We start from the raw sequence: 13,908 nt of genomic DNA on the forward strand, positions 1-13,908 counted from the left end.
CGGGTGCGCAAAGCTCGAAGAATGAGAGCAGACGTGCACTAATGAATGCACTGGTACAGATATAGCCTGTAATCTTTCTCCCTTTTTGATATGGCCTACATGTGTGTATGGTTGGACTTTATAAATCAGTAGACCGCAAGTTTGTGTATTTATTTATTGTTAACTGTATCTTATGTGTATTTATATTAACTTTTTTTCTGCCTTCTTGATCATAGGGGGGAAAAGCTGAGAAACCCTCATGCATCACCATGAGACGTGCAACACCAGGTGAGTTTTCACTGTTTTTATTATAATCATAGGAATCGTGTTTCAGAACGAAGATGCTCAACAATATAAATCTTGAGAGTGAAATAGTATTAAGTATTAAGTTGACATTCAGTCACCTTAAAAACTGGCACAAGTGACCAGCAATCACTGAAATTGTCTGCAGCCGCAACAGAATCTGAGTTTGCTGGACAGTGGACACACACGAGCGGTGATTACTTTGTTGAATTGAGATGTTTTCCTACTGAACGTTGTTGTCGCATTAAGAGTCCTAAGTCAGATTCATTCTTTATACAGTCAGTACATCCCTTATAAGAGATAAGTGACCTGTTTGCATGTTTTTAAGAAAAGACTCTTAAAAGTTATGTTCCATAGTGGGGTCCGGTGTCCCCTGAGCAAAACTTATTGAGATAAAGTTTATATTTATGTAATTATACTGCTTCAAATTAATATTTAGTATTAATAGTATTCATATGTTGAGGCTGAAACAGGAAATGGATCCATAGAGTTAACCAAGACTTGTAAAAACCTTGTAAGTTGTATACTCAAAGGTTTAAATGTGAAAAGTGTTTTTCAGAGAATTTAGTAAACTGATCAGTATCAAGACTGTTGATTTGGGTTGGGCATTTTTTATAGGACTTATTTTTCAGTAAAAGCAAGGATTGGATATAAATCATACTGAAATGTTTCTTCGATGTTACAAACTAAAAATTGTCCCGACAAAGACACCTGGGGCGCCCCGTTAATTACTGTAATTGCAACTGTCGGACTTTCCCTGAACTGCTACAAAGTAGCTTCCATTGTGTACGAGTTAAACCAAAGTACAGCATCTCTGGACAGGCCAATAGCATAGAGCTTGTTCAGAAGTAAATAATGGTCAACAATAAGTACAAGCAGAAGGCTGCAGCCTCGTTCCAAATCTGGCCACCAGAGGGGGGGCTTCTTCAAAAAAAGGTTGGGAACCACTGTCTTAAGCAATCAGAGAACACTAGTCCCTTTTTTATTATTATTTACTAAAGTTTAAGTTGCGCTATAGAACTGACTGGAGCTTTTGTAAATCAGTAAAAAAAATTAAAGATCGACACAACTGTAATGTTCGCCTTTTTTTTTTTGCTCTCACCGACAGCAGTGACGTTTTGGGCATTGTGCTGCCTTCATGTGCTCTGGTAAATATTATCCTTTCCAGTTGTGACATAGAAAGTATGAGTGCATTGTCTTCAAGTGCTTTTGTGTCGTAGCAAAGTGAAACATGAAAAAAAAAGCAATTCACTATAAACAAAGAAACAAAGTCGTCTACAAACCGCTGAAGTACTGCTACTTTGTATTTGCTTTGATTGAACATATAAATAAAAAAGACACACTGTTAAAATTGAGAAGCTAAATAGCTAAATGCGTTGTGTCGGCTTCATAACAATCAGCTAAAAGACATAACATCTCCCAGGTTCCCAGTGGAAAATACGAGATGAGTGATGTTCATTTGCAATTTTACCATAATTACGAGACCACATGAAGTCAGCATCAGCCCTTCATCAGACTGTAGTCTTATGACCAGCTATGGCCTGAAATGTCTGTATCAGCCATCAGACTGCGGTCTGACTACAGGCAGGCAGCACTGACGTTTCAGGGTTACTGCATTGGACTGCAGTCAGACTGTAGTCTGATGAAGGGCTAAGGCCACTGCTGCCAATGAGAGTAAATAAAACAAAACAAATATTGGTGAGCATCACACTTGCAGATCTTTCACTTTGTCACTGTACTGTTTTTCGATCCAGCACACTGCTTGAGAGCTGTGGATGGGCGTGTCTTTCCTCTAAATCTATTTTAAATCAGCCTGATGAAATGATGTTAGGTCCATTGTTAATGTGGTTAGCAAGTTTTGTTTTTGGTGCTTGCCAACAGGAAAGGTTGTCATTGCTCTTTCATGAAATTTGCATTTCCACTGATGATGCCAAGAGAAACCAAATAACTGATTTGCATGATTTTTTGTATTTGAGTATTATTGTATTATTATTGTATTATTTTCAAATATATTCCCTTTACCAGTATGTGATATTTTTTACCCTCTTTGGTGCTTTTTATGACTTTGTTTCTCATTGATGTGATAAGTTTAGCCGGAGCTTAAGCAATCCAGCTGCTTGGCACAGCGGTTAGCGCTTGTGCTTCACAGCTAGAAGGTCCTGGGTTCGATCTCCAGCCGGATGGGGTCTGTGTGGAGTTTGAATGTTCTCCTGCCTGCGTAGGTTTTCTTGTAAATACTCCCCTACCACTAATACATGTACATTAGGCCAGAATAAATGCAAGTGTGAGGGAGTGGTCAGAAGGGTGTAGTTTGGCAGCCCAGCTTCTGTCAGTCTACCCCTAGGGCAGCTGTGGTTTCAACAGTAGCTTACCTCTGAGTGTGGTGCGAATGAATAATGACAGTGTGTTGTATTGAGACAAAGCAGAGTGAACACTTCCTCAATGCTGCACTAGCAGTGTTACTACACTGCACATTGAGGCTCTCATTCAGACGAAGTCAGTGTATGATGGAGGTTGGTCAGGTCGTCTACACTGTGATGGAGGTGCTCATAGCCTTGAGCTGCTGTGTGGGGAACTCTCTGGTGATGGTGGCTCTGTGGTGCAATAGTCACCTCCAGCAGCAGCCCACCTACTGCCTGCTGCTGTCCCTGGCCGTGGCTGATGCTCTAGTGGGGGCTGTGGCCATTCCTCTGGCCGTGCTGGTGGACGGCCGAGTCCAGACGTCCTTCCACCTGTGCCTCTTCATCAGCTGCGTGCTCATCCTTCTTACGGTGGGCTCTGTGTTCAGCCTCACCGCTATAGCCGTGGACAGATACCTGAGAGTCTACACCCCCATTAGGTAACTTCACGTTCATTTGCACCTTTTGTATGAATACATTATGGCCAAATTTCAGAAACAATTTGCTATTTTTACCTGGACTTTGTTTTATTTGTTTGTTTGTTTTTTTGGCTTTTTGAAATAGCTTAAGTTGATTAGACTTTCTGTCTTCACTGAATCTCAGGAAATAAAATAAATATTGAATAATTTATTATTATTATTATTATTAATGAATCATGTTTGTATGTTTTTAAGATACAAAAGAACAGTGACTCGGACACACTCCTGGCTGGTGGTTGCTGGATGCTGGCTGCTCGCGTTCCCTCTCAGCTTTGCCCCTTTGTTCGGATGGTACAATCAAGAAACTCTGACCAACTCAAACAACTCTACTGTCCTCTGCCGGTTCATCGCTGTTATCCCCTTGTCCTACCTGGTCTACTTTAACTTCTTCCTTTGCACACTGACACCTTTGCTGGTGATGGTCTTTCTGTATGTTAAAATCTTTTGGACCATTCATACAAACCTCAGGGAAAAGCCAGGAAATCGGGTTCAGACAGAATCCCACATCTACATGAAGAAAGAACGACAACTTGCAACTTCCCTCTTTTTTGTTTTGCTGTTGTTTGCTGTGTCCTGGCTGCCACTGCACATTATGAACTCCATTGCTTACTTTGGCGAGGTGACCTTGGTGCCTGTGGCAGCTTTCTACATTGGCATATTGCTCTCTCACGCAAACTCGGCTGTCAATCCAATTGTGTATGCCTTTAAAGTGCCAAAAATCAGAGCGGCTTATTTGAAACTTTGGAAGAAATATTTTTCTTGTGGAGTCAAAAGCCAAGGACCAGAGAACAGCCAGACGACAGATGACAACCTCAACAGTCACTAGCATTGGGGAAAAAACAGTGGATCCTCCACTTTTTTATTGAAAAGACACTTTTTCTTTACATTTACTAGCAGCACATCTAGGTGCATTGTATTTACTTCACTGTCAGGGTCAGTGTCTGGAGGTGCAGGTTAAACTCTCCTCCAATGGAAACTTGAACTTCTACTTCCTAAATTCGGAGTTTCATTTCACTTGTTTTATGTTTCTGTTCAGCTCTAAGGTTCAAATGGAAAGAGTGCTCTGAGAAAGTACCTCAACTTCTTTTGCTTTTTACTAGTGTGAATTTATACAGTGGCATTAATTACTCTGACTCCATGCCGAATATTAATGAATTATAGTGACAAAAATGTACCATGTACCATTTTATTCACACATTTTTTTTATTTTTTATTTTTTTTACTGATGGCAAAGAAGTGGTTGGGAAAATACAAAATAAAATTAGAATAGCGTTAAAAAGTGCATTCATTTCTGTTATTCAAACTGTGAAACTAATATATGATAGACTCATTATATGTATAGCCTTTATTTGTTTTCATTTTGATAATTATGGCTCACAGCTGGTAAAAACCCCAAATTAAAAATCTTGTGAAATTAGAATATTATAAAAATGGACTTCAGCCATAATCATCAAAATTAACAAACAAAGGCTTGACATTATTATGTCACTTTGCATGTAATGAGTCTATATCATATTGTCATGGTTCTGTCTATTTGTGCTCTGTCCCCTGTTTTGGTTTGGTTCTGTGTCAAGTCTTTTATTTTGTCATGTCTGTTCTGTCCTCGTGGTTTTGCTTTGCTTCCCTTGTGTTGATTACCTGCCCCGTCCTAATGTGTTTCACCTGTTCCCTGTTCCTTCTGTATATAGACCCCTGTGTTTTCCCTTGTCCTTGTCGGTTCATTTGTATTCTCATGGTGCGTTGTGTGTGTGTCCTGTTCCGTGTTCCTGCTAAGTGAGTTTTGCATTTTTTGTCTGTTCTTGGCCTTTGCCATTAAATTTCCTTTGAACCTGTTTTGGCTGTTTTTGCTTTTGGGTCGAATCCCCACCACACTCGTGACACATATATTAGTTTCACAGTTTAAGTTGAATTACAGAAATAAATGAACTTTTGAACGATATTATAATTTTCCGAGTATCACCTGTATATCATGATGGGTTCTTGTTTTGAAATGAGGAAAAATACATAAACTACAATCAATACACACATTTATGACCATTGGTTTTGTTTTTGGCAAATATTCGCTTATTTTATTTATTTATTTGGCCTAAAAAAAGCTGAGCGCTGTGCAATTCTCCTTTAGAAATAACCAAACATGTAACTTTTATACCGTGCGTAGCAATATTTAAATCACATATTTTTTTCTATTCTAGATTTTTACCTAAGTGAGGTAACGCTTTATATTGGTGTTAATAAGGTACTAATATGCATTAATAATATGCTTGTAAAGTATTAACACACTGCTTATTATACTGCTTATCAATAATCTGCTTATTCATTGCCAACCTTAACCCTTACCCTAACCCTAAAATGATTACTAATGCTTATTAATACTTAATGAGCACACCTTAATCTAAAGCGATACCAATACTAAAATACTAATAAATAGATGAATAAACTAATAAATGTGTACCAGTAATAATACAACATGTAGTTATGAATGACGACGATAACAATGAATGCTACACAAAGTTTCAGTGTTAAAATACTTGGGTGCTATGTTCGTCATTGACCACAGGATGGCATAAAGGTGCTGTGAATTCTCAACAGCTTGCTTCTCTGGCTCTCATTGTACCTGTCAAGGAAGGTAATAGACTGTATAGTTATCGCCTGAGTAGGACTGACTCCATCCTACAAACTATACAACCTACTACCTCACCTTGCTAGGCTCAACTCCAAGCTGTAACCATCGTTCTGCAGCAGGTTCCATGTGAACTTGTTTTCCACAACTCCTAGCCTGTTGTTGAACCTGCCTCTTTAGGGAAGACAGTAGATTGTATAGTTAACTCAGAGGGAGGACACTATCCCCACAACTATTCAATCTACTACCTCAGCCTTAAGGACAGCAGCAAGACTGGGACAGGGAACACAGGGATCCATCTGTGGAAAACAAACAAGACAGTAAGGCAATCATTTAGAGCTTGAAAGGGTTACTGGTGCAAACGCTGAATTTGCTTTTTTGGGGGAGTTTTCCTGGTGTTTTCAAGAATACAGTACAGATGGTGGGTAGATGTTGAGTGACTGGACTTGGACTCAATTGAGGGTTTGAAACTATTCATTAGTTTGTGGTGCGTTTCAATTGTCTTAATTCTCAATGAGTTTGTGCTGGATGTGGTTTCAAGGCACTGGAGCCTTTTCTGGACTTACCTGCAACTGACAAGTCACTGATACACTTATTTTAGAGTGAAGCACCAACACCTCAACCAAGCATGCTCAAACCATCCTTTTGGCAGTAATCTCACATAAAAAATGATCATCAATTACAACCAAAACACACAGAACAGTTTATGGTGTACGTTTTTTGCTGCCTACTCTACATCCATATGCTCCCACTATAAACTGGAACATCTCTAGAGCGTGCATTATTGCGGCTCAATGTGTCTGAGCTTTAGTCTATATGCTATAAAAAGCTGACTGGAGGAAAGTGCCGTCTTTGTTTCGCTTGAAAGCCACTTCAAGTCCATTGGCAAGAGAAGCATCTTTACGATGCCAGCTACAGTCTGGGACAAGCTGGACTGTCTGGACACAGAAGCCAATGACCGGCAGAGCTGACTGAGCACAGACAGTGCTATGGTCAAGCTTGCAATTTTTGCATAAATTAGCATGTGAACCGTGGTGGCTGAAAAGATGCAGGGCAGTTCATTACATTTTGAATTCCTCTTTGGTCTAATTAGTGCCGGCGGTGATTGAAATGTTTTGGCAGAGAGTGTGTCTCCGGTGCCTGGCCATGCTCAGTGGAGCTGCATGCACCGGGCATCGGAGTCAGAGCACTGATTGAGATGTTGAAATAATTAGATGGTAAATGGTATCATCCCCAGTCCAGCCAGTGGCAGACAAGTCTTTTGGCAGAGTCCATGCCTTAATTAATTGAACAGACATTTGGGGAAAAGCTTCTGCTCATCATCTCTCATCATCCCGATATGTGATGTGATCTAAGTACGACAAATGCAAGCTTATTTCAGTTGCAAACAAATCTGTTTAAAACATTACATCAAAAGAGGATTGTAGATTAAAGTTTGACAGTAGGCATTATTTTAGACGGCATATACAGTACTGTGTTGAAACCTATGTTTAAGAATCTAGATCAAGGTTGATTGCAATTGAAATGTCAAATATCAAATATAATAAGATGAATAAGAAGAATGCTGGCTAAAAGAAAGTTTGCATCTGCAAGTTTGTCTTTTATTATGTCAAGATGTAAGCAAAGCCACTTTGCTGCCACAGGACAATACAATAACAACTGATGAAGAGCTAACTGATTTAGATATGATGTGGGTAGTTCTACCAAGACAATAACAATATTAGTGGTTATAAATGCCACCAAGCAAAAACACCAAGCAATTTACGAAACAAACAAACAAATATACCCATGACATGTTGGCAGAGGTCCACGACGATCCGCAGAAAACCGCCACCACAATGACGGCCAAGGTTGCGTCTCTTTCCAACATTTGGTGCCGGGGAATGGGCATTGTTTTTGTGCCAGGCTGAGTCTTAATGAGACAAAAGGGGGGTATGACAGAAAGCCAGCAGTGATGGGGGAGGAGAGTTTTGGCGGCGGCGCAACGAGACAGTGCCATGTCATAGAGAGGGTCGCACAGCAAGGTGGCACACACGCTCTGACCACAGGCTCATGTTAAAGAAAGGCTCATTGTCTCGTGAGCAGACTTCAGCCATATGTTGAGGCGGCGGTCAGCTTTGTGATCTGTTTATTAAACACTGAGATGCAGGGTTTAATCTGTCTGTACGGGCTATGGGATTGTTGTTTTCCAGGTACACGGGCGTCTCTCATTCCCCAATGGAGCCTGGTTGTATAGTGCGTGAGCATTTACTCAAAAAATTAAAAAAAAACATCTTAATAGTTGCTGTAATATGGTTACGATTTTGATATCACTTGTTTAAACTAAACACACTTGTATTTTAATGAAATAGAGGCCCCCTGGAACTTCTTTCCCATACACAGGATACAGAATATACAGGGATATGACATTTTTGCTGAAGGTTTCATATTAAAAAAAGTCATCCCTTTTCCGGTTGTTGTGCATCGAGGATCACACCAAAGATTTAAAGCCACACGCGTAACATTTCACCCAATGAATTGCCTTTTTTATTATTATTATTATTGCAGATATTTTTATTGTAGAGAAATACCTAAAAAATAAACAGTGTGTGTTTGCTGTGAGCGGCTCATCTCTCCTCAGACCTGACTGTAACTTTCATGGGAGCGGGACATCTCCATCTCGTCTCCATGGAGATGTTGACTAAAGGCAGCCAAATATGACATTTAAATAGGTTAGATCCTCATCCAAATCCATTATTTGACTAACAACTGCAACAATAGCTTTTTGTAGTTGGCCAATAGGAGCATGTTTTGTATTTCTGGCAACAGTATAATCCAAAAACTGTTACGCTGTGTGCCTTTAAATTCATCATTATTGCAAGTTTATTTGAGCTCATATATAGCTGCTTTGGCTTTGAGTTGATTTACGACCTATAGCCGACAAAGTGTCTGTTTATAACCGATGAATCACTGTGCTAACAAACAGGAAGTGCTGGATGTGTGTATGCCGTATTCTCAGATAAAAGCAACATGCAAAAATGCAGACTTTGATCCTACCGCAGAGTGACTCTAACTATGGGGAGGAGACACACTCAAATAGCTGAGGATATATCTTTCCAAACAACATGTCATCAGGCCGCACAGTGAGTTCATGTGAGGAGAGAGGGGGCGGGTGGAGGAAACGCTGGACGGCCATTCTTCCGCTGGCTTCACTCTTCCTCCTGTTAGTGTGTACAGTATGCCCTGAGCCGCACACTCCGGCAAAGAGGCGACCAAAAGCTGAGTCAACTGTTGCACCGACCGAACCACACAATTTCACACTGTGTGGCACCCAGCGAAACGTTTACACAGACGAACTCGAAGCAGTCTGGACGGCAGCTATTATGTTATTGTAAATATAAACATATCATTTTAAAGGCTTGCATTTGCGGTTTTGTCATGAGAAAACAATAGGGGAAAATTGCTTAATAACAAACCTGCACCCTGCAATTTTATAGCACAAGGAATTGTCATATATGGGACAATACTTGCATTACAAAATCAGGTTCTCACTCTTTACAAACTAACAATATAAAAAAAACATCTGAGTAGATATTTGTGTATAACTTTCATACTGGAAGGTCCCACGTTAAGAAGCACTATTATTTTGATGGTATTCTTTTGTTTGTGGTCACCCATTTGCTGCGGCTTTAGAAAATGTGTGGTTGCCTCGAATTCTCGCCTCTGGTGCAGAACTGTGCAACAATCAATCTGGAATCCAAATTGACATAGAGCGAAAGATCATTTTCGGTAGTATTTCTGTTAACACTTATGTCGGTTATGCCCATAACGTTCGACAACTGTATACTGCTTCACATTCGAGGCCAGGCCTCACCACGGTTTGTCATGATTCCCATGTGAAAGAAGCTTCCACATTAGGTCAAACTTTTGCCTATTTCTCTGTTCTCACCTATGACCATTGTCAAATCAATTTTGTGTTATTATTTTAATGAAACCTTTTTTGTCAACGTAGAACGGAGCAAAGGCATCGTGTTTGGTTGAAACAATGCCGATGTGTGCACAGAGGAAAGCAAAAAGGCGAAACGAAGAGCGGAAAAGTAAGTAAAAAGAGAAATATATCAGAAGATGTTAATAACTTAAAACAGAAGCAAATTAAAAACCATTAAATACCTGGACGAATGCTTTTGAACAGGTCAGGCTACTGTTCAGCCATGGAAAATGAGGCCATGGTTGCAGCGGATAAAAAGGCGGGTTACAGAAGACCCAAGGAGGCAGTTCCCTATCCCTCTCCTTCGCCTGCAAGACGAAAGAAGAAAGGCTCAGAAGTGAATCAGCATGAAGCCCCACTCGAACATGGGTAGGGGCTCCGCAGCGGCCGTGCCCTCCTCTGTCCCTGCCCACTTTCAGAGTGCTGCCAAGAGGACAGACGACAACAGGAGACGGGGCACAGTGAGGCACTAACTTCTGCTCATGCTTCCACAGTCACATCGCGGCTTTATTTGGGGCCGTGGGAAAGGCACATAAATACTGTTGATCAAGGCGACCTCAGGCCAGCGATTTTCTGAAGCAGTTTGAATCGAGTTCAATCTGCAAACCTACAAAATTGTGCATAAATAGACAAAAGACAAGTCGTGAAGCTTTTGTGCAGTAGTCAGAAATGCATACTTACTGGACAATCCTAAACACTTTGGCAGATTTATTTTGTGTCGGCCCAACAGTTTGGTGCTAGATATTCCTTCGGCAAATGAGTTAAAGGCTCCTCTCAGAGCTGTGCAGTAAAGTCTTTTGTCAGCATTTGGCATCAGTCCCAGGTAGTACATGCCTCACTGTTCTCATTTTCCGTAGTCACTCTGGGCGTCTTTAGCCGTTCTGCACCTGCCTGTGTTTTTGAGTTCAGTTGTTGCAGCACTAAGACTGTAACTCTCGTGGTTGTGGTTGTAAATACAAGCAAACATTTACAGCACACAAATGAGAGTCAATAAATGATGGGCTTCTGTCCATAACAGAGCATGTGAAACTAAATTTAACAGGGAAAGTAACAGAACGGCCATTCTCAGTGAGTGAGCGCAGCAGAATAATCCTCAAAATCCATTTCTACAAAACAAAGCTTTAATACAATCCCAGAAAGCAGTCCAAAATATGGTGCAAAGCTTTCACCGCAATAAACTCATCAGTTTATCTTCTCAGGCATCCGCCGAGGCAGCCCTGCTTGTGACGTCACTGTTCCTTCTCTTTCTGAGCAATAGTCCCCTCGCATATACAGCAAACCTTTGCACAAACTGTGCTTTTCTGGTTCTGCAGTTACTCATATGACACAAAACTTCAGTCATGGGAACTTCTGAGAGTTGACTGAACAATGTGCAGAGAGTTTCTGTCTATGCAAAGCGGAGTCTTTCTCCTCGCTCACAAACACACGGCTTATAAAAGTTCAGCTGCAAAAGCTTGGGCCAGCCTCCATTGGCACTGGTTCAAAAGAGCACTGCCTCTCTGAAAAAAAGCAGTGGGACAAGTCCGCGCGGGACTGCAGGCTCTTGTGGCTCGCTCTAAACGCAGGGCAGTGACCGCTCTCAAGGCTGTCCCGCTGGCAGCAGGTCCCTCAGACATCTGTTCATCCATGTGAATGGAAGAGCTGTTCTCAGAGAATAGGAAATACTGGCCCACAGCTCTGTTTCCTCCTTACCTCTGGGGCTGCTTTTGAGCTGTGACTGAAAATAAAATAGGTCAAAAATGCTATTAGAGAAGTATTGACCTGGTACTGGTAACATTATATAACTACACCTTATTTAGCCTCAATAAATGATGTATTAACATCATGAACGTTTCATTAGTTAAGTGTGACTCAGACGAACACTTAATACCTACTTAACTACTACAGTTAATTTCTTACTCATAATGAGTAGCTCTTCACATACTTGACTTATTCATTGTTAAGTAGTTAAGTGTTAGCCACTTAACTAATGAATTGTTCACCATTTATTAAGGCTAAATAAGGTGTCGTTATTATAAAGTGTTACAATATGTATACAACATTTGACACATTAACGATCTATAAATGTGACATAACAGTGTGAGCAATCTTTAAAGTTGTTTTATTGTTTTTATATTTATGTCTAACACAACTTACACAGTACCTTCAAGTTCAACTTGAGCCATGCAAAAATACTTCAGCTAGTGTTTGGCTGCGCAGATAAAATAGTGAAGGCTATAGTGCAAATTTCTATTGTCAGTGTTACTCATTGTCACACCTTCTGTAAACTATTAGCCTCCCTAAAGGCAGTATGAACTCAAATGAACCCTGACATACTTGTAAAGCTTGGCTGTTGTTCATCAGTTGTTTCCTCTCGCTCTCAGGTTCTATGGCACGGATACTGTTTGTACATGAAAAGTGTTTGCAGACAATGATGGATGCTTTGATGTGTTCTCACATTTACTGTATGTGGCCTGATACCGGCCTTTATTGTCCTGTTTAGCTTTAGGTCAGTACAAATACAACACTTCTACACTTCCTCTGAAGGAGACGTGAATCAAATACAATGTATTGGGGTTAAATTCATAAAAATAAATTAGTATTGTCTTTATTCAAATCAATTAACGTGCACATACCTTAGTCCTTTGGATGTTGTTGCCACCCAAGCTTAATTGACTGTGCATAACTTCAAATTTTAACAATGCCGCCCAAGAAGTGACTTCCTGTTTTGATCCAGCACACCAAAATAAAAGAACCATCTTATTCATTAGTTCAACTTTCTTTCTGCTTAACTATTAACAGACAAAATACTTCAAATGTGTGCATTTAATTATATATTTGTGATGTTGCAAGTACCTGCTGAACTACTCAAAGAGACGAGCTGTGTGCTTTTATTTTAGCGAGCTTGATCGAAACAGGAAGTCAATTCTTGGGCGGTGTTGTAATGATTTGAAGTTATGCACAGGGTCAATTTAAAGGGAATTTTAAAAATGTCAAAATTATGTATTTTCCTCCCCCTACATGTTCCAGCAATGTCCCAATGTGTAGAATGAGCCCAGACCTGTTCACCACAACTGCCTCTAAAATCCTGCGCTGTCACTCAAAAAGGTGTTAATTCGGGTTGAAGTGCCGTCATGCACAAGCTTAAAGGGTGGGTATTATACAAAATCGACTGTTTCAAGCTTTACATCATGTTATTATGTCATTCCCTCATTAAAAAAATGCCTGAAGTGTTGCCTTGGCACATTCACGTATTTTGGAGTAATCTGTAAAAACATTGATGGCAGCCATTTTAGGGACAGCTTTGCCTGAGTCCTCCTAGGAACGCCCCCACCTCCTGAAGACGCCTCCGAGCTTTCGTCACCAATCACTGCTCCTCAGCAGAACCCCCTCCCCACTGATGCCACAGACAGCATGTGGAGGGTTCGTGTCGGAAAGAGTCAGAGGTTCTTAAAGAGACAGAGGCCTATTTCAAGACATTCGCTGCAGCCATTTTGAGAGGGCACTTTTATGCAAGGCAGTTATTCTAATTTACTGCATTTACAGACCAACAGAAGGTTTGGTCATCATTGTAGTGTGATATAGACTGGTGCTATGTGATTGAAAAAAGCATAATACCCCCTCTTTAATATAGAAGGTGCAGTTACATGTATGACCAGAGGTGGCAGTAATTTTTTGAACTATTTTATCTGCACTCTTGCCTTTTACTGTAATTGATTAATTTTATGTTGATGTCCAGAGGAGAAGGAGCGACAAAACAGAGGTTAGGTAACTTTGTGTGAACGAGCAAGTAAAAATAGGGCTCAAGACAGAAATAGTGCTCAAGACAGAAATAGTGCTCAAGACAAAGCGAAATAGTGCTCAAGACAGAGTGAATCTAAACAAGACTTAAAATAGTTCTCAAGACAGAGTGAATCTAAACAAGACTTAAAAATGGATATAACTGAAAGTATTTTATCTACACTCTTGCCTCTTACTGTAATTGATTAGTTTTATGTTGATGTTTTCATTGATTCTATTTGCTTTCTTGTATTTATGCAACTGTGAAGCACTTTGAATTGCCTTGTGTATGAATTGTGCTCTACAAAAAAAGCCTAATGAGTATAAAATGGCTAACTTGCATTTAGCCCCTTTAAAAGAGAAACAACTACTCTTTATTCCTATTACACTGGTTCTCAATAT

The 13,908-nt window shown here is 40.2% G+C and overlaps 2 protein-coding genes and 2 long non-coding RNA genes across 4 annotated transcripts; 3 read left to right on the forward strand and 1 right to left on the reverse strand.

Annotated features, from left to right (window-relative positions):
* The first annotated feature begins 227 nt into the window (after window positions 1–227).
* Window positions 228–10,421, forward strand: LOC306979915. The gene is made up of 3 exons (XR_013793973.1): window positions 228–267; window positions 9,772–9,856; window positions 9,952–10,421. It is a non-coding gene; the product is annotated as an uncharacterized lncRNA (long non-coding RNA).
* On the forward strand, window positions 2,759–3,187 carry LOC306979909 (adenosine receptor A1-like). The gene has a single exon (XM_079579068.1). The coding sequence runs from the start codon at window positions 2,787–2,789 to the stop codon at window positions 3,123–3,125; it is 339 nt and encodes a 112-aa protein (XP_079435194.1). The 5' UTR covers window positions 2,759–2,786; the 3' UTR covers window positions 3,126–3,187.
* LOC306979482 (adenosine receptor A1-like) lies at window positions 3,319–3,986 on the forward strand (the record flags this gene model as incomplete). Its single annotated transcript, XM_079578435.1, has 1 exon — window positions 3,319–3,986. Exon 1 carries the CDS (start codon window positions 3,330–3,332, stop codon window positions 3,984–3,986), a length of 657 nt encoding a protein of 218 aa, XP_079434561.1. The 5' UTR covers window positions 3,319–3,329.
* LOC306979917 lies at window positions 8,346–11,503 on the reverse strand. The gene is made up of 3 exons (XR_013793975.1): window positions 10,429–11,503; window positions 9,930–10,055; window positions 8,346–8,460 (listed from the first exon to the last, which is right to left on the reverse strand). It is a non-coding gene; the product is annotated as an uncharacterized lncRNA (long non-coding RNA).
* Window positions 11,504–13,908: the final 2,405 nt, after the last annotated feature.

Source organism: Gobius niger, assembly GCF_951799975.1.
Source record: "Gobius niger genome assembly, chromosome: 20".
Taxonomy (NCBI): domain Eukaryota; kingdom Metazoa; phylum Chordata; class Actinopteri; order Gobiiformes; family Gobiidae; genus Gobius; species Gobius niger.

What these genes read in the sequence shown, in the direction of transcription:
- LOC306979909 (XM_079579068.1), top strand. Translation starts at nt 2,787, where the DNA reads ATGATGGAGGTTGGTCAGGTCGTCTACACTGTGATGGAGGTGCTCATA.